This window comes from Paroedura picta, chromosome 6 (genome assembly GCF_049243985.1).
Source record: "Paroedura picta isolate Pp20150507F chromosome 6, Ppicta_v3.0, whole genome shotgun sequence".
Taxonomy (NCBI): Eukaryota; Metazoa; Chordata; class Lepidosauria; order Squamata; family Gekkonidae; genus Paroedura; species Paroedura picta.
Genome location: NC_135374.1, coordinates 64,779,519 through 64,800,454, shown reverse-complemented (window position 1 = coordinate 64,800,454; position 20,936 = coordinate 64,779,519). Strand labels below are relative to the sequence as shown.

The 20,936-nt window shown below is 41.3% G+C and overlaps 1 protein-coding gene across 4 annotated transcripts in view; it reads left to right on the top strand.

Annotated features, from left to right (window-relative positions):
• KDM6A (lysine demethylase 6A) overlaps window positions 1-20,936 on the top strand; it is a 177,149-nt gene that overhangs the window by 140,698 nt on the left and 15,515 nt on the right. For all 4 annotated transcript variants that reach the window (XM_077342853.1, XM_077342850.1, XM_077342852.1 and 1 more), the window contains 6 exons: window positions 3,400-3,529; window positions 4,738-4,843; window positions 6,132-6,337; window positions 9,157-9,221; window positions 13,807-13,881; window positions 20,240-20,388. In XM_077342853.1, the coding sequence (XP_077198968.1) occupies window positions 3,400-3,529; window positions 4,738-4,843; window positions 6,132-6,337; window positions 9,157-9,221; window positions 13,807-13,881; window positions 20,240-20,388 (731 nt within the window). The remainder of the gene's footprint in view (window positions 1-3,399; window positions 3,530-4,737; window positions 4,844-6,131; window positions 6,338-9,156; window positions 9,222-13,806; window positions 13,882-20,239; window positions 20,389-20,936) is intronic.

Sequence of the window (20,936 nt, the reverse complement as noted above, 5' to 3'; positions counted from 1 at the left end):
CCTGAATTCAGTCACTTCCCATTGGCCTCTGAGCCCCCTCACATGAAAACCACTACCTATACATCCATCCCACAGGGCCGTCAGTATGTTACAGTTAAATGGATGTTCTCACCATGTTTGTTCTATTATATTGTTCCGTTATGACTGTATTGCTGTTGTTCAATTTATCATGTTATTTGTACTGTTTTTCTCCAGTTCCATGTAAACCGCCCTGAGCCTTAGGGGAGAGCGGTATATAAATATAAAAAATCAATCAATGGTATGCATCTAGGACACATAAGCCATTACATAGAAATAACCTCCTTATTGAGATACATACAAGCTGTGTTATTTATTTGGTTGGTTGGTATACTGCCCTTCTGGCAAGCCAGCTCAGGGCAGTGTACAACATTAAACAATACAGTAATACAAGTTAAAAATTAATAGCATTTTAAAAACCATTATAACAACATCTATAATTAGCAGCAGCATTGGTGATAATATTGTTTCTAGCATAGTCCCTTTCCATGAGTCCAATTCCAGAATGAGATGAGGTCTTTTTCTTTTTGGCAGGAGGGACTGTTAGATGTTATAGGATCACATACCTCAAACAAAAGCTTGGTAGAAAAACTCCATCTTGCAGGCCCTACAGAACTGTGCCAACTCCAATAGGGCTCTCTTGTGGGAGATTGTTCCACCGAATGGAGACCAGGACTGAAAACATCTTAGCCCTGGTTGAGGCCAGTCATACTTATCTGGCACTTTACCTTGAAAACTTTGTTAATCAACATATGTCTTAGATGTCAGTCTATCAGAAAAATTCTGATAACCATCTGATAGCCCTCACCGGTTCTTACAGAAGTCAAGTTTATATGTCTGGGGGAGTATGTCTATTCCCACACTTAAGAGTCACTGGGAGGAAGACAGAGAGATGCTGACCACCCAGCTTGCTTTTCACTGCTAAACCCCTCCTTCACCTGGCATCAAAGGGCCTTTTATTGGTGCCATAGTTTACAATGAGGGTTGATGAATACCCAGCCAAGGCATCACAAGATAAGCTGCAAATGTGGCATACCAAGCAAAATAACCGCACCTTTCCTCTGAATATTCTAGAGGCTTCTTCCCTCATGTGATGTAAGATGAAACAAGTCTGTTACAGTATCTTACAATTTTATAAATGATAAATACACTGCTATAAAAATATTTTTGCTCATTTTGGATATGGAGAAAAATTCAGAAATCATTTTGTTATGCTCTTTTAAATGGCATATTTGATTAATTGGCAACACCCTGTTCCCTCCAGATAATGAAGCTTTTTAACATTTATTTTTATCCCAACTTCATATTTTGTTTAGTCTTCAACAATGTAACTTAAAATCAACCTTTTTACAACAGATAAAAATGAAACATCAATCAAATCCATAAAAATAAAAAGGCAAAATGAAAAAACAGGACTATAGATTAATCATCCTCAGCTGTTCTCTGTAGCAGAGTTTGTATTGTTCCACCAGCAGCCTACTAAACTGTCCAGAATACCATTTCTGGAGTTTGGAGGCTGTGAGGCAAAGCACTCTGTCTCCTCTCAAGAGCTAATATGAATATTATTGAAACTACTGTAACTTTGCAGGTGTCTGTAAATAATCCATCTTGTTCAGGGCTCTTATCTCTTTTAAGGCCAGAGCCAAGAAAGTGACAATTAGTTCTTCCTTAAAACCTGTGGTCCATAATGTGAGAGGGGGGAACAGGATTCCTGTGATTGTGGGCCCTGATTGGATTTGGAACATCACCTGATATCAGAGGTCCAAAGAGTATAATTCAGCTTGAGATCAAGGGAAGGGGCTGGTGACTTGGGGATTTTACTGGACAGAAGTGTGGACTATGATGAACTGTAGAAGAATGCTTAAGACTTTTTGGGACTTGGAAATTCTGTGGCTGTGCCATCTATTGTCAGGTATCAATGTTTTAGACAGAAAGCTGTTATAGTTTTGTACTATTTAATTAAGCTGTCTGTGTTGCTGTTTTCCCTTTTTGTTATCTAAAAGTCTTTTCCTAAATCTAAAAGCTTTAAAGAAAAGGTCCGGTTTCTTGTATGCACACTTCAGGTATAAACAGGTCTGAACACTGCTGACCTGTCAGAGAGGCAGTGGTTCAGGGGGACACAGTCTTGATAGAGGGGTATCCCACTTGGGAACTACACGAAGAAGAACTGACTAAAATTGGCCCCACCTAAGCAAGCTTTCCTACATAGGGGCAAAATGAAGATTTTGGAATAGCACACATTCTCCCTAAGGACTGAGTTCTATTAGCAAAGCACATGCACTATTATTCTAATCCAGTGGTTCTCAACCTTTTCTTTGCTGCGACCCCAACTTTGGCACCAAAGCCCAATGAGAACCTGGCTGGAGGAGCTGCCAGCTAGCACTACAGAGGCGCTTCCGCCGGCCCCCCCCATCCATGGCCATGGGTGACCCCCCCCCACAGGAGGTGACTGGAAGGGGGTGAGGGCCCTGTCCGGAGAAGGGGGCTGCTGCTGCCATCACCACCACATACACATTCCTCGCTGTCTTGTTCCAGGCTGAGCTTGGGAATGCATCTTGCTCCCTTGGCTCACCGCTTCTCTCCTTTTTCCCTTCTTTTAACCAGAGTGGGGGGGTTCCACAGCGGCCCTGCTGCAGAGCATGCGGGGCTTGCCAGACGGAGTCGGCCGGGATAGGGTGACTTTGGACCTGCGGGGGGGGGGGGGTTTGCTTTCTTGCCAGCTCTGAAAGAGCTGAGCGAAGCATTTCAGCGCATTCCTTAGCAGGCGCTGGCGCAACCCGCTGGGCAGCTGCGGAAGGAGCCAGTAGGGTGCTGGATGCGCACAACAATCAAGGCGGCATGGAGGCAGCCATTGCCATGGCTCCGCTGCCTCCGCCCACCTCTGCCAGCCCCCACCATACGCCTCTCCCCACCGCCGCCCACTACTGCGGCGGCGGGCAACCTAGGGATCCTGGAGAAGGGGCCAAGTGACCCCAAATGGGGTCCCGACCCCAAGGTTGAGAACCACTGTTCTAATCCAATCTCCTATTCTTCAAGATCACCTCTGTAGTACCCTTTGATCTAATAGATTTCAATATTCTGTGTTGATGAATTCCCTCAATTAGTATTGGATAAAAAGGCAGTACTTCATGTTTCATGCTAATTAGACTGCTGTGAAATAATTACTCTTGAAATCGATTGCATGTTCATGAAAATGTTCTAAATTCTGCAAAGAAAAAGTAATTTAAGAATGTAATCACTAATAATTAAAAAATCTTGATTCAGATATACTGTGGTTTTCCCATGCTGGATGATCAGTTTAATCTTGACCATCTTTTAGACATAAATGCATGGTCGATAGACTTGGGTGTGTTCACTGGCATTTGTATACTCTTCTTTTAGGAATCTGGGTAAAAATGGCCTATCTAACAGTAGCATTTTATTGGATAAATGTCCTCCTCCAAGACCACCACCACCTCCACATCCTCCCCTGCCAAAGGACAAACTAAATCCACCTACACCTAGTATTTATGTAAGTACCAACTGTATGATTGCAGTGAATAAACTGGTGCATGGGGGGGGGGGGGCTAGTTTTATAAGCTGTTATTGTCTATGTATTGGCTTGGTAGATTTCCAATGGTTTTTCTTTCACAAACCAGCTCTGCAAAGAGCCTTTTTCTGGAACATAACTGTCTTCCACAGAACACTATAGTCCCTTTTTTAGAAGCCCCATGGGAGTGCAGGATTGTCACATTGGAGAATGTGTGTCTTAATACTTTATGCTTATTTGTTATGTACCTGTTGGCTTCTGTGACTGCATGGTCATTTAAATGTAAAAATTGTCACACCGTTATATCTGAATCCTTTAAGATACATTTTATTGCTACAGTGTCTTAAAAAACCATACTTAGGAAATGTATGTCTTGAATAACTGTAAAGTTCTTTTATGGTTTCTGTAATCCCCCCCAATTGTTTTTCTTTAGAAATTAGTTTTATTTTAAAAGTGTTTCAGTATGCCTCCCCCAAAATGAGATAGATGTTTTTCCCCCTTTTATGTGCATTAATTGGCTTAGCTTCAGTACTTCTAATGCAAATTATCAGTTTGAGAATAAGTCATAGATTGAACAAGCTTATCCTTTTGGAAAGGAGGTTACACCAAATAAGCTGATTGGATCAAATAGCTTCTCATGGGTGACAAGCCTCAAATTTCTCGCTGGACAGTAAAATTTTATGCCTACACCATTCAAGCCTGCTAGAAGGAAACACTAACTTTTATACAAGGAACAATTTTATTCTCTACACCTCCCCCCCCCGAAATGTTTTATAATATTAATGTTTTACTATGTCTAATTTTATATCCTGGTCTGTGACTATATAAATAAATCTTTAAAAGTCATAGATTGAATAATTTACAGTGGAAAGCAGAATCAAAACATGCAATAAATGCAACTCAAAAGTAAGATTCTTGAACAATTAAGAAGTTGCTTAATAGTACAAGCATTTGTGGATTCTAATACTAGGCAGTCAAAACAAAATCTAAAAATATCAAATAGTAAAATAGCTTCAGGTCTATACAAATTTACTGTGATATAATAATTTACAGTGCTGTAACTTGAAAAGCTGCAAAAGTCATAACTGGATTGGTGATGAAGATGCTCCAGTTGTTAATTCAGTTTAACTTCTTCAGTAATAAGAAGTTTAAAATTGCCATATGTCTTGTATCCCATTTTACCTTTGTAGTTGGAAAATAAGCGTGATGCTTTCTTCCCACCTTTACATCAGTTTTGTACAAATCCCAACAATCCTGTTACTGTAATACGTGGCCTTGCTGGAGCTCTTAAACTAGGTAAGTTTGGTTAAATATTCAAAGTAGACATTTAAAAAAAACATCTAGAAGAGTTGGATTTTTTTAAAGTGCTTGCAGGTCAGTTCTCTGTGTGTGCTTTCATATTCTAGGCCATTTTTAGTCTATTGAATTTTCCTTATTCCAGCTATCTAATAGTTCTTTCTGGTCTTTGGCACAGTATGTTTACAGATTTGATTATAAAACAGTTCAGATTAGTGGTATGCATTTTGTTATTGCCAGCTCGATACAATGTCTTATATTTCCTAGGCTGGATCAGCAGTATCTGATACCATGAAATGCTTTCCCAATTCCAAATATTGGTAGTGTTTGGAGCCCCAGGGAGGGAGGGAGTATCTTCCTTGTCCCTTGTTGTTCCTACTGTGAGGAAAGGACTCCACAGCTGGGTTGGCTACCACCATCCCTTTGAAAATAATGCTGCTTTAGAATTCAAAAGGCTATTGTAGAAACTGAAAATAATGAACCTTAAAAATTTAAAGGTCCAGTATTCCCTGGATCAACTAGGGACCAGGAACCCTCCCTCTCCCTCCTTCTTTGCTCTTGCTTGCTGGGGAGGAGAGGAAGCTTCTGCAAAACTATAATTTTTATGGGGAAGTAAAGAAGGACAATTTGTTCCAATAGTTCTATAGTAATAACAATACTGATATGTAACAAAACCAATAAAAACATATTTCTTGATTTTCTGATATTGAATTCAAATGAAAATTCTGCAAGTGTACCTCCTAATTCAGATGTTCTTTTCTTTACTTTTTTTCTTGAGGTCTGTGTAGATGAGACCATGTTAGGATTTTAAGAAGCTCGGTAATAGATTTTTGTAAAGATGCTATCAGACATTAGTTGAGTTTTCCAAAAGAATGTTTCTGGAAATCTAAACTTGTACAAATATGTTCTGACAAATTTTGTTTCATGTGGAAACATTTAGGTGACTGTATAATATTTTTGATGCATAGATCCTAAAGGTAACTGGTATCTCTATACCTTTAGATTGTTTATACAGATTGTTTATACATTGTTGTTTGTTGTACATTAAGTCCAAGGGACATTATACAGTTACCTTTATAAAACTACTGGCACATGATACAATAACAGGTATGTGTCTGGTATGTGCCTGCATAAGCCTCCTATATATTCTATAGAAATCCTATATATACACTTAGAATTACATAAGTAATTCTATGTAATTCCCTTATGGGAGCGGCGGGTTAGAAATGTAAATAAAATAAATACTGAAATTTTTAGAGCTATTATTATGTATATTTCGGTTTTCCAGATCTGGGACTCTTTTCAACTAAAACATTAGTAGAAGCTAATAATGAACATTTAGTAGAAGTAAGGACGCAGTTGTTACAACCATCAGATGAAAACTGGGACCCTACTGGAACAAAGAAAATATGGCGTTGTGAAAGCAGTAAATCTCAAACTACTATTGCTAAATATGCACAATACCAGGCTTCCTCATTCCAGGAATCATTAAAGGTAGATAAGCTATTTAAGGTTCAGTAATCTTCTATTAAAGATTATTGTTTTCTATTAAGCATAAGTAAACCTTTAAACAAGTTTGTTCTGAAGTAGTAGGTTTATGAGACATTGCTGGTTATCTTAGCATAATGTTAATATCAGATAAAGCTCCTGGGAGTAGAAAAAATATGTTTGTATTCATTTCTCTAAGAAAATGTGGATGCTGACTTTCACACATATCTTTTCTTCACTGGTGTTTTCCTTGGTTTTCATGGTGCATTCCCATCAGGTGTTTTTTCCACCTTTATTTCACCCTGTTTTCCAGTTGGACATGCATTGTTTTTTTCCTCCTCCTGCATTGATTTTCCATGTTCCATCTTTCAGTTCACACTCCATTCACTGTTTCTCTGGGCTGTTAAAGAATGATTTTTGCCACGATGTTTCCTCTTCCTTTGCTCCCAAACTGAAGTTAATTCATAAGCATCAAGGGTCCATCAGAGTTTTTGTCCCTGCCCTTTTTCTACTCCTTGGAGGCCGGTCCCCCACAGGCCACAGAGTTCTCCCACTCTGTACCTTCTGCCCTTACCCTCCTTCATCAGTGTACCATCTCAACTGGTATTTCAGTTTTAAATGTTTTATTTTATTTTCTTAAGGCTAGTAGGTCTAGCAAAAAGGCATGCGGAATGTTACATTTGTATTGCTATGGGAGACAACATGGACAACGAGCCTGCAAAGGCATAGATCTTCAGGAAAATCGGTGTTATGAGGGGGAGTATGGGCTTGATAGAGGGACATTAGCTGGTTCAAAGCTTCAAGGGCAAAAAGGAAAAAGACTTTGGGAAGTTACAAAAGGAGAGCAATATTGGTGGATAGCCACAAAAAGGACAAGTTGTGTGTGTGACCCACATGCGCACGTGCGCACCCATGGGCAAAACAGTACAGCAAGGACTTTGTTGTTGGAGGGCTTGCTGGCTTGGAGTTCTGCCTCACCTCTGCAGTGAAGCACCTGCACCCAGCATCATCAACATCAGATTGGGGGCTCCCTCCTGTACTATTTTGGGGTGATACATTAACAATGCAGTACTGGGTCAATAGACTTCACCTAAGCTTGTAACTTTTTTTAAAAAGAAGAACATTAAATGACTAGCAGTATTGAAGTAGGGAGGAGCACTAAACATTTAGCAAGATGGCTACCTGAGAGTAAATACAGCTGGGGAATCCCCTTATAATTTAAAAAATGCACCCTGCCCACAACTGACCAATAAGGAGATGTCAACTATGTGGCACAAAAAAGAAAAAACAGTGCTGTACGAGTATCTGCTTTTTCTGTTTGGGATGTATTATACATATTCTGTAATTCCCAATAGAAAATCAGATAGAAAAAAAGGTTCAGAGTGCAGGCACAGGATTCAGATTCAGTATATTGATGTGGTCATTGACCAGTAAAAATTTCAACAAATTATTATTATTATTATTATTATTATTATTATTATTATTATTATTGATAATAATAATGATAATAATAATAATAAGCCAATTAAAATTTAAAGGACTTCTCCAATAAAAAAACTGTGAGTACAGAAAGGGCTCTAGTTAGAAGGGTGAAAATTATGCTTTAAACATTTGTTACTGCATGCTGTTTCCCATTTAGGTTAATGCCATATCATATGAAACCTCTGAAATATTTTGCTTTATTGAAGCAATTTGTCTTTTATTGAAAGTTTTCTCCCTTTAATACAATTTAATGTTTAAATAGTGTACAAAAACTATACATATGTGCTTGATTTTGAGTGCTAAGTCTTGGAACATGAATTCTCCAGAGTATTTAGGAGAGGGATAGAAGCCCACTGATCTCTGAGAAATCAGTGACAAAAACAGCATAAAAAATCTTTGCTCAGTACAGTCTTGAGCCATACACTGTGTGAAATAAAGAATCTTAGATTATTGTTTGTCTTAGAGATCAAGATAAAGCAATAAAATGAACAACATCTGCTAGAAAAGCCTAGTTTAGAATTGCATATGGAAAACCCTTATGAGCTATAAAAGAAACAAAAGGTGGTGCCAAAAAAGGAATACAATTTGGTCTGTTTAGATGGGCAAATTTTGAATACTTTGTGGGCTGATCAGGGGCACAAATGGAAATTTTCCAGATTGCCAGTGGTATGGGAGAAATGGGGTATCCAATGAAGATTTCTGACTGTTGGTTGGCCAGTATTGTATTCCCCCAGATAATTCCAATGCTGTTGGAGGGTGGGGCTACAAGGAGCATTAAACCTCACTGATTCTGAGGGCCAGAAGGTAGGCTACAAAGTTCAGAGTGAATGCACCCAAAACCTTTTAGAGATTAGGAACTGTGATGCATGTCTGGAGCTTTATTCATGTAATGGAGTAGAAAAGTGTTCAGTATGGTAGGATAGATATGCTCAATAATGTTAAGGAAAGTGTACAATAATGTTAGGACAGTTCATACAATTTGAAACATTTTTTAAAATAAAACAGAAGTGATAACATTATATGAATACTGGAATTAATAACAAATTCAAGCATCCTAATTAGTGAATATCACACACTGATAAATCTAACAATTATAGAATATAAATAGTAAATGTGCTGATTAATGCTAGAAATCATTAGGAAAATAGTGCCATAAAATCAGTTGGTGTCATGTATAAATCACAAAGAGGAATAATTAAAATATTTGGAAGTATTATAGCCTATGTTAGCATGTGATGAATGTGACATATGGTATCCTTGGGAAGCTATTTGATTAACAAATTTATTATATATTTCATGTTCTTGCAATATATGATAAAAAATAACTCATTTAACTTTTGCAGGAAGAAAATGAGAAAAAAAGTCACCATAAGGACCATTCAGATAATGAATCAACATCTTCTGATAAGTGAGTTCTTTCTGTAGTCCTGTCTTAACCTTCTCCCTGGACTTTTACACCTTTATCTTCTCTTATATAAACTGATCAATTCTAGGTCCGTAGATTTGGATGAACAGTTATCAAGTCAGGATTAACATCCTGATTATTTGGCAGCTCTGCTCTGAAGAAATAGACAGCAGAAGAGCAGAAATGAAAATATATTTCATATATCTGAAAATTATGCCCATCATAGGAAACTTGCCTTTTAATTTCATTCATCATTACAAGTTGCTTTTGGTTTTTGTAACTGAGTAGCAGACAGTTTAAAAGAAGTGAAGTACAAAAGCAACAAATAATGAAAGTTTGCAAGCTAGTCTTATATGTCTTTTTATTTTCTTTTAATTGCACCCCTGTTTGGGGATGATTAAACATCCAGTAGTTTGGCTCATGTCTTGTTTGGCAGTCGCAGACAGGGAGCTGATATTTCAATGATTAGTTCAACTATTAATTGATCCATTCATGACTGTTTGACAGGTTGCTTCACTATATTCCTGCCTAATATGTGTGCACACGTGTGGTCTCACGTAGCCCGATTAAATTCTGCTATCCCTTACTTGATACATAATGGCTCCACTCATCAGATAATTGTTTAAGTAGATAATTTGGTCAGTCTTAGATCAGTGTTGTAGTTGTTAATAAACTACCTAGTGATGCTAATTGCTGCTGATCAGTTATTTATTTATTTATTTATTTATTTATTTATTTATCTATCATACTTCTATACCGCCCTCCCCGGAGGCTCAGGGCGGTTTGGAATCAGGAGCATCTTTGTCCATGTGTGTTTTTGAAAAAGTGCAAACCTGTTCAGCATTTGTTTGCTGCTGTTTAGCATCCACTATGTGAAATAAACAATCTTATATTATTTCTTGCTGTTGAGCATGTATCAAATAGTCTGGGTGATCAGCTCTTACTTGATTAACAACATCAAATAATTTTAAGTTTAAATGTCAAGTACATTTGTGGCAAAATTTGCAATGTAGATACTACATTCATGCCATTATCTTTCAATATCTGTTAGCTGCACTTCTCTTAAACATTCTGGGGCAGATCCTTTCTATCTGCTCTAGGTTAAGGGAGCCAACATGGTGTCATGGTGATGAGCTACAGCCTCTGATCTGGAGAACCGGGTTTGATTCCCCACTCCTCCACATGCAGCCAGTTGGGTGACCTAGGGTCAGTTACAGTTCTTTCAGAGCTCACAGGATGTCACAGGGTAAGCCACTTTAAGACTCCTTCAGGTAGTAAAAAGTAGGGTACAAAAAAACTCTCTTAGACTGCTTATGCACTGGGTATGTATGTATCCTTACTGTCCTATGAAGAAGAACTTTTTGCAAGAGGAAAAAGAATAAAATCCAAGCCTAACACACTGATAAGCTGTTCCACCAGGTCTGTGGTTGAGGCCAGGAAATAAGACCAAATAAATGCTGGCCTCCCTACCTATAAACCCATCCACCCAGAGGGGGGAAAACATTCATAGTGTCTGACGCTCTGAAAATGATGTTAATTGAAGGGGAAGCGGCTTTTAAAAACAGTTCTATATGGTCACTTTTATACAATATTTATTTATTTATCTTTAGATTTATATACCACCGTTCCCCAGCAGGTCTCATGGCAGTTTACATAATAAATATTAAAAATACAATAAAACACCCATAATTTACCTAAATAACAGTAAAAAACAATATAATAGGCAGCAGTAGACATCTTCTATAATCTATTCAGTCCCATCTTGTTCAGCCTGAGGCCCTACCATCCCTCCAGTGACAGAGGGAACTGGTCCGATGGACCCTGGGATCCAAGATGGAAACCCGGGACTCTGCCCTGGCCTCAACTATACGCCTGGCGGAAGAGCTCCGTCTTGCAGGCCCTGCAGAAAGCTGATAACTCCAGCAGGGCCCTCAGCTTTTCCGGGAGCTTATTCCACCATGGTGGGGCCAGGACCAAAAAGGCCCTGGCCCTGGTCAAGGCCAGGCAAACGTCCCGGAGGCCCAGGACAACCAGTAAATTCCTCCCCGCAGAACGAAGGGCTCTGCGGGGAGCATAAGCAACCAAGTGGTCCCGCAGGTAGGCAGGACCCAGGCCGCGTATGGCCTTAAAGGTTAATACCAATACCTTAAACTTGACCTGGAAACAGACTGGTAACCAGTGCAGATGACGGAGCACTGGCTGAATATGGACCCTCCAAGGTGTCCTAGTAAGGACCCTGGCAGCCGCATTTTGTACCAGCTGTAACTTCCGGATTAGAGTCCAGGGTAGGCCTGTGTAGAGCAAGTTACAGTAATCTAGTCTAGAAGTGACCGTTGCATGGATCACTGTGGCCAGGTGTTCCGAGGACAGGTAGGGCGCTAGTAGCCGGGCTTGGCAGAGATGGAAAAACTCCATCCAGGCTACTTTCGTGACCTGAACCTCCATAGAAAGGGAGGCATCAAAGGTCACCGCCAAATTCCTGGCAACTGGTACAGGTGTTAACTGCACCCCATCCAAGCATGGGAGACATGCTTCCTGGTCCTGCCCTCTTCTCCCCAGCCACAGGACCTCTGTTTTGGAGGGGTTGAGTTTCAGGAGACTCTACCTGAGACATCCAACCACTGCTTCCAAACAACTGGCAAATGTATCTGGGGGAGAGTCTGGCCATCCGACCGTCCATTAGGAAGTAGAGCTGGATTTCATCCGCATATTGGTGATATCCCAGACCATAGCCCCGGACCAGCTGGGCTAGAGATGTTGAAAAGCGTGGGGGAAAGTATCGCCCCCTGCAGTACGCCACAAGGGAGCTCGCGAGGGGCAGATAACTCATTCCCCACTGCAACCCTCTGCGTCCAGTTCCGGAGAAAGGAGACCAACCATTGCAGCGCAGTCCCCCTAATTTCGGTTCCGGCGAGGTGGTGAGCCAATATCTCCTGGTCGACCACATCAAATGCAGCTGACAGATCTAACAACACGAGTATGGCAGAACTGCCCCGATCCAGCTGGTGCCAGATATCACCCATCAGGGCGACAACACGATCTGCACCCCGTGGCCAGGGCGGAAGCCAGACTGGTATGGATCCAGGGTAGAAGTTTCTTCCAGAAATGCTAGCAGTTGGTCTGCCATGGCCTGCTCTATCACCTTATGCAGATACGCAAGATGGGAGACTGGGCGGTAACTGGCATGGCCCCGCGGGTCTAGTAATGTTTTTTTCAGCAAAGGGCGCACCACTGCTTCCTTAAGTCCTTTGGGAAACTCTCCAGATGTTAAGGAGAGGTTGATAATCTCCCTCAAGGGACCTCCTATCCGCTGGTCACCTAATTTAAACAGCCAGGACAGACAGGGATCTAAAGGGTAAGTGGTCACCCGCACTGAATTTAGTAATCTGTCCACTTCGGTTAATGAGAGCTATTTATTGTTTTTAAAACCTGTTGACATCCATCCTTCGCCATCCAGGGAAGGCCCGGTTATAAAAATACTATTATCATCATTTTAACTCAGATGAGCAATTATACATACACCTTTCTAATGTTAACTATGAAAATCCAAACTGAATTATACTGATCTTTAAAATTGCTAGATGGTTATTTTTAGAAATAGTTATTCTGGTGCCCTCATGCTCACTTTTCATAGGCAAATGAGGTGATGGAAGGGAAGTAGGAGGGACAGCAGGGAGAAGAATGTAAATCTGCAAATGATCTAAGTCATAGGGGCCTCTTCCAGCAAGAGAAATTAGATGTTTCCACTGAAGAGGTTCATGCCAATAGGTGTTTCCACTAATCATTGTTCAATGTCAGTAGCTTGGTGGTGCTGCTTAATTTTTTTCAGTAGTCCAATTTCTCAGAGCATTTGGGCCTATTTCACTCCTGTTTCAATCTGTTTTTGTGCTTTGATATATTATTTGTTTCTCCAGAATCATCCATGCTAAGATTATCTCAAGTGGATTCTGCAAACAGATACATAATGACTCATTCAAATGGGTAGCCATGTTGGTCTGAAGTAGCACAATAAAATGAGAGTCCAGTAGCACCTTTAAGACCAACAAAGATTTATTCAAGGCGTGAATTAGTCTGAGGAAGAGTACTTGCATTCGAAAGCCCACACCTTGAATAAATCTTTGTTGGACTTAAAGGTGCTCTTGGCATTCCGCGGATCCTGCAAAACGGAGCTCTTCCAACAGGCCTGTAGTTGAGGCTAGGGTGGGAGGAAGATCTGACTGGGGCCCCCATGGGGCTAAGCAACATTGGGCTATATGTCATTGATGGCCACCTCTCCCTATTCCCTCATTTAAATATGTGTCTGGGGGAATTGGAGAATTGAATAATACCGCCATGTTTGCTTGTTTTGGTTTTATTGTACTTATGTCCCATATTCCTGTAATGGGGTTTTATTGGTGTTTTAGTGGGGACAATTTGTAACCTGCCACAAGCAATTTTTGGGAGTAGCAGGAAATAAATTTAAATTATAATTAAAAAGGAAACTATACAAATATTTTAAGAAGTTTATTTTTAAAAATATTAAAATTTGTCACCATAATAAACCAGTTCATATTGTTAACAATCTGGTTCTTGCTTGTGTTCTTTATAGCTCTGGAAGGAGGAGGAAAGGACCTTTTAAAGCTATCAAATTTGGGACCAACGTCGATCTTTCTGATGACAGAAAGTAAGTTGCATCTCATGTTTGAGAGATTAAATTGTTGAACACACCAAACTCGAATGTTGTGTTGTACTGGCAATGCTGATTTAACTCACCTCTTAGACCTACATCATCTAATTACTCTAGTCACCTTTCATGAGCAAACCTGCGGAATCAGACCCAAAGGTCTAGTTAGTCTAACATGTTTCCAACAATGACCATCTCATTTTATTTTTTTTAATTGTGATAGAAACTACATAAGTAATATTTAAAAGCTGAACAGTTATCAGACATATAAGTTCAAAACTTTGATAGTAAGACCCTGAGCTGCAGTATGTTCATGAAATCTATCCTAATATTGTACATTGTGTAATAGTCGACCAGGTGCTGAATCCAAGTTGCAGCATCCTTATCAGCTGACAAGTCTACAGAGCCAGGAAAATTTACAAAAAGCTAGGTCATTTCAGATCTGTAGGTGAGTAGACCAAAGATCAGTCAAAACACAGGTCTGGTCCAGAAGGTCAGAGTTTTGAGGTGAGGGAGTGTCAGTTTCTGAGTACATTTGTTTCCACATTTGCCCAGTATCTCTCTAGCTACTATATAGCCTCCTATGTGGCTTCAGTCCTGTGATGACTTGGCAACACTTTCAGCTGGTAGCCATCGAGCCATGAGCCAAGCACTTTTCCTTTTAGTCTGAAATTCTGCTCTGAACCTACTCCTGTGCTTCTCTTCCAGGAATTTGGGAGCAAACAGCTGATCTTCAGCAGCCAACTTAGAGCTTGGGGGGCGGGGGATGATTCTGTGCACATTCTTGGTTCTAAATGTTGCCTTGCCTGCGTTTCCTCTCCCCTTCTGTCGACTTCTGCTGCCCCTGGGTTAACTATGCTGGCCCCTTCCTCCTCCAAGGAATCCTAACTATTGTTTCTGCCTTCCTGGCCCACGACACACTGTATCCAGGTTTGAGAAAATACTGAAAAATAGATGTTCCTACATAGTTCAAGCACATCTTCTTATTATATAATGTTGCTACATATTTTCAGTACAGTTTTAAGTATGTTTAGCTATGCTCGTTGAAAAATATTAGCTGCCTTTACATATACTTGCACATATTGCTATGGATTCAGAACAAGGGAGACCTTGTTCTTCCTGTTCTTTTTTGAGATCCACTATCCTTAAGAAGCCACTCTTGCTGAAGTCCAAATAGTTTCTTCAATTTAGATAGAGTTTAGTTTTGGGCACCACAATTGAAGAAGAATGTAGACAAACTGGAGCATGCCCAGACGACAGCAATGAAGATGGGGAGGGGTTTGGAAACCAAGTCATAATTGGAAAGTTCAGGGAGCTTGGTCTGTTTAGCCTGGAGAGAAGACAACTAAGAGAGAAGACGACTAACCATCTTGAAAGGCTGTCATATAGAGCAGTGTTTTTCAACCTTTTCACCATGGAGGAGCCCCTGAAATAGTTTTTCAGCCTTCAAGCTCTGGAAGTGGCCACACCTCCTTGGCACGCCTCCAGAAATGACATGTCACAGGAAGTGACATCAGCATTGGTCAGGCCAAAAGTAGGCATGCAGACGCTACCCCTTTTAGGCACAGAAACTACAGGAGAACTCACAGTAGATGGGCGGGAGAAGGTGAGCAACAGCCAGTTCCCTAGTTTGAAGGCACGAAGGGAAATGCTGCAGACTACTTCCAGAGCTCATGCAGACCCCCAGGGGTCCAGAGACCCCTAGTTGGGAATCTCTGGTATAGAGGATGGAGCAGGGTTGTTTGCTGTTGACCCAGAGAGTCAGACCAGAACCAGTGGGTTGAAATTAATTCCAAAGAATTAATTCAAAAGAATTTTTGGCTAAACATCTGGAAGAATTTCCTGACAAACCAGTTCCTCAGTGGGACAGATTTTTTCAGGAGGTGGTGGGTTTACCTTTGGAAATTTTAAAGCAAAAGCTAGATAGTCATCTGACACAAATACTGATTCTGTAAACTTAGGCAGATAGTGAGTGGGTGGACAGGAAGGGTTGTGTCAGTGCTTGGCTCTTGTGGTCCTTTATTGCATGCCCAGGGAAATGCTGATTTTCACTTTGGGGGCACCTGCTCCCATTCTATTCTGGCACAATGCTAGGAAGCTGTATTAAGCCTTGCCCCTCTGCTAACTCTTTTTCTTTCAGCCTTTACTTATTTAGGTATTTTTATTTGTTTATCAGAAATATACATCACTTTTCAGTAATACTTTCAAAACAGTGTATATTAAATGCTAATTAAAAAAATTAATGAAATAAAATGAAATTTAAAAATGTCAGTCAAAACCTTTTATCAGCACTCCCCTACTTTCCTATTCTGTTGCCGTGAATATTATACAGTTGCCAAATAACTAAATATCTGTAGATGGGATTTCAGAAGTGTCAAAATGGTAGAAAGAATGGAAATAGATATTTGGATCCTCAAATCCTTTCCTCCGGGGTATTGAATAGGCCAAAGAAATTATTTGTTTGTTTGTTATATTTATATACCGCCCTCCCCGAAGGCTCAGGGCTTTTTACAGGAAACAGGAAAAAATACAAATAACATATGGTAACAAGTGATAACAATAACATTATAGCATTATAAGGTAAAGGTATCCCCTGTGCAATCACCGAGTCATGTCTGACCCTTGGGGTGATGCCCTCTAGCGTTTTCATGGCAGACTCAATATGGGATGGTTTGCCAGTGCCTTCCCCAGTCATTACCGTTTACCCCCCAGCAAGCTGGGTACTCATTTTACCGACCTTGGAAGGATGGAAGGCTGAGTCAACCTTGAGCCAGCTGCTGGGATTGAACTCCCAGCCTCATGGGCAAAGCTTCAGACTGCATGTCGGCTGCCTTACCACTTATGTTATAAGAGGCTCTTATAACATGATAACAATAACAATTAACATGATAATAACAATAACATAAGAGAATAACAGAACTGCCGAGGAGCCTCAGCTCAACTCTTACTGAGACCGAGTGAGTTGTGTAGATTTACAGCAGTCATAGCGGGGGGGGGGGGATTGGAAGCAATGGCTTGGGTTGACCTCAACCAAATGCCTGGCGGAGGAGCTCCCTTTTTCAGGCCCTGTGGAACTGTTTAGGTTCCGTCAGGGCCCTGATCTCCTCTGGGAGCTCGTTCCACCAGGTAGGGGCCAGAATGTACAAAGCTCTGGCCCTGGTTGAGGTCAAGTGAGCTTCCCTGGGGCCAGGGATGACCAGGAGGTTGGAGGTAGTGGAGTGTAAGGCTCTTTGAGGGGTGTAGACGGACAGGCGATATCTCAGGTATGCTGGGCCCAGACAGCGTATGGCCTTAAAGGAGATAACCAACACCTTAAGTCTGATCCAGAATTCAACCAGGAGCCAGCACAGCTGCTGGAGGATGGGCTGGATATGGGACCTCTGAGGTGTTGCTGTGAGGATCCTGGTAGCCGTGTTCTGGACCAGTTGCAGTTTCCGGATCAAGGATAAGGGCAGGCCAGCGTAGAGCAAGTTACAAAAGTCTAGCCTAGAGGTGACCGTTGTGTGGATCACTGTGGCTAGGTATTTCGGGGCCAAGTAGGGCACTAGTAGTTTGGCTTGGTGAAGGTGTTAGAATGCCAGCCGTGCCACTGTCGTGATATAAGCCTCCATTGAGAGGAAGGCATCAAGTATCACTCCCAGGTTCCTGGTGGAGTGGGCCACTGTTAGCTGCACTCCATCTAGGTAGGGTAGGCACGCTTCATTGCTTGGGGCTTTCTTGCCCAGCTACAGGACCTCTGTCTTTGAAGGGTTGAGCTTCAGACGACTCTGCTTAAGCCACCCCATCACTGCTTCCAGGCAGCTGGCTGATGTTTCTGGGGGAAAGTCAGGGCGGCCATCCATCAGGAGGAAGAGCTGGGTGTCATCCACATATTGGTGACAGCCCAGCTCCACACCAGTTGGGCAAGAGGGCGCATAAAGATGTTAAATAAAGTTGGAGAAAGAATTGCTCCCTGGGGGACTCCACAAGCCAGTTGGTGACGGCTTGACGAGCTCTCTCCTAACACTACCCTCTGTCCGCGATTCCGGAGAATGGAGATCAGCCACTGGAGGGCAGTCCCCCTGATCCCGGTGTTGGTGAGGCGGTGAGCTAAATGCTTATGATCTACTCTGTCGAACGCTGCTGAGAGATCTAATAATATAAGCAGTGCCGACCCGCCCCAGTCCAGCTGGCGATGGAGGTCGTCCATCAGGGCGACTAGCACTGTCTCTACCCAATGGCCAGGCCAGAAACCTGACTGAGATGGATCCAGGATCGAAGCTTCTTCCAAGTATGCTGACAGTTGGTCCGCAACAACCTTTTCAAACAACTTCCCCAGAAATGCTAAGTGCGAGACGGGGCGTTAGTTGGATGGCTGTCGTGGATCCAGAGAAGGTTTTTTGAGTAGTGCTTCTTTTAGTCCCCTTGGGAATTCTCCTGTTGAAAGGGAGAGGTTGATTATCTCCTGGAGAGAGGCTACGACTATTTTGTCAGATGTTTTTAGTAGCCATGAAAGACATGGATCTAGAGAGCAAGTGGTAGGCTTTGCTGACTTTAGCAACTTGTCTACTTCGGTCAGCGTGAGTCGTCTGAAGTTACTCAGTGAGGTCTCCAAAGACGGCCGAGGGGCCTCTAGTTCACTTTCTGTATCTAAAGTAGGAGGGAGGTCGTGGCGGACTGTCGAGATTTTATCTGCAAAGTGACTCGCAAAGGCCTCACAGCCGATGTCCAATTGGCTGTTATTTTGCCGCCCTTCCTCTAGGGCGGTGAGAGATCTAAGTATCCTAAATAATTGCACTTGGGTGTGAGTTAGCATATGTGATTTCTGTCGAGTAGAATTTGCATTTTAACAACTTCACCGCCATCTCATAGGCTCTTAACTGCATTCTATCAGATGCTCTTGCCACTTCGTAACAAGTCTTCCTCTGCACTCGTTCTAGTCGTCTCAGAATGAACCTTGCAGCCATATCCAAAATACAGTATCTGCCCCACTTCCTCCAAACTGTCACCCAGTCCCAGTCTTGTGTTACCTCTTTGTAACTTCAGACCATGATCTCAGTCCTGACCGATGAGCTCCTGAAGCATTGCTAGATGATGAAGATTGTACATTCCTCTCATGTGGGGAATCTGTTCTGTCTCTGGGGATCTAGCTGATAACCTCCCTCTAATCCAAGTATTACTTTATATTGCTGTCACCATCTGAGGACAAAATCTTGACATATCAGATATGTCAGAAACAGCATACTTGCTATTTTTGGAAGCCTAAAGAGGGGATCTTTGTAACAGTAAGACAGGCATGCATAAGTGTGACGAATTCTAGGAAAATGGGCTTTTACCTGTAATATGTGTAAGTTTCTGCAACCTTGTTAATTTTCTTCTCTTGGTTTCCCAATCAAAGCTGTCTCAGTTCTTTCAACTTCATTTGTCCATCAGTAGCTCAAGCTGTTTCAAATTTTACCTTGTTATTGCCCAGTTTCTTTCTCTACTCAGGTCTCTTTTAAGCAGGTCCATCACCACTTTGTGATATCTCAGGTTCATGCACCAGTAGCTGTCTTCTCTTCTGCGAGTGTTCAGAAAGGTTATGAGGAGTTCTCAAGCCCTAACAGTAGAAGACACTAAGTGGCTCTTAGAGTCATTTGGTAGTTTCACACAATCACAGCAGTTTTAGTAATATATTTAATTATTATTTGCATCCCACTTTTCTGTCCAGTGGGGATCCAAAGCAGTTTACAATACAAGAATCATAGAATCATAGAATCATAGAATCATAGAGTTGGAAGGGGCCATACAGGCCATCTAGTCCAACCCCCTGCTCAACGCAGAAAAATAAATAAATACAAGAAGGAGGGGAGGCTTATGAATGCACATAGGTTTTCCCCTCTCTTGACTGATCTTCCTGCCAGCCTTGAGACTGTAACCTTCAAGCTAAGAGCCAAAGGACAGGTGCGCTTCACCTCATCCCTGGTAGACTTGTATGATGAGATCATGGAGTTCCTCATTTGACAGGTCTCAGTTGCTTTGATACTCTTTATCTGGTAGGGCTTTATGGGGTCTGATCACAACTTTTTTTTTGAAAAAGTTAGACTGTAATTGTTGTGAAATAAATAAAAATAAATGTCCAAGTGTGAGAAGAAACCTAATAAGGACCAAAATGCAGAGATGACAGCAGGCAACTTCCCCTTTGTCATTCTCTCCACTGTGTCATTTTTTTGTCTGTTACTGTTGCTTCTTGCACTTCAATCACTATACTCAATGCACTTATTTAGATTTTTGCTGTGTTTAGTATGTGTAGATAAATTGCAAGTTTTTAGTAAAATAATACTAAAATAATAATAAAAGTAAATTCTCACGAGTCTGTTAATTTGCCCCTTTTCTACAGGTGGAAGTTGCAGCTCCATGAATTGACAAAGCTTCCTGCATTCGTACGTGTTGTATCAGCTGGAAATCTCCTCAGTCATGTTGGTCATACAATCTTGGGAATGAATACAGTCCAGTTGTATATGAAGGTACCAGGCAGCAGGACACCAGGTAAATAATAGAAATAGAGTATTTGGATCATGCCTTCATACATATAGAGTTAAACAATTAACTGTAATCTCAGTTTTGTTCATTTCTTAATCCTTGTGTCTCCATTTTCAGCTTGTTTGACCATAAGAATCTAAAAAAACTCTTTTAAAAAACATTTTACACACACACACCCCTTGCAGATAGTTTTTTTGTTTCCCTATTTTTTAATATAAACAGTTAATGAAGGGCCGAATCCTGTGATCTGGTCACAAAACAATTGTGGGTCTTCTACGCTTTACACACATCTTACCCCCTACAGTCCATTCCAGTACTGGAATATCCATACCTGATTTGTAAGATCTGCATTAATAATAGCCGTATTGGTCAGTGAGCTGCACTGACAAAAGAAAAGAGGAAATCATTGCTGTTGGTAAAGCTGTCTCTTTTGCCCATGGAGATCTGCCCCTGGAAGGGAGAAGAAAAATTCTGCCTATTCTGTTACCCATTGGACTGCTTAGTTATTATTCCGTACAAGTCCCATGATCCCAGAAATCAACATTGTTGGGGTC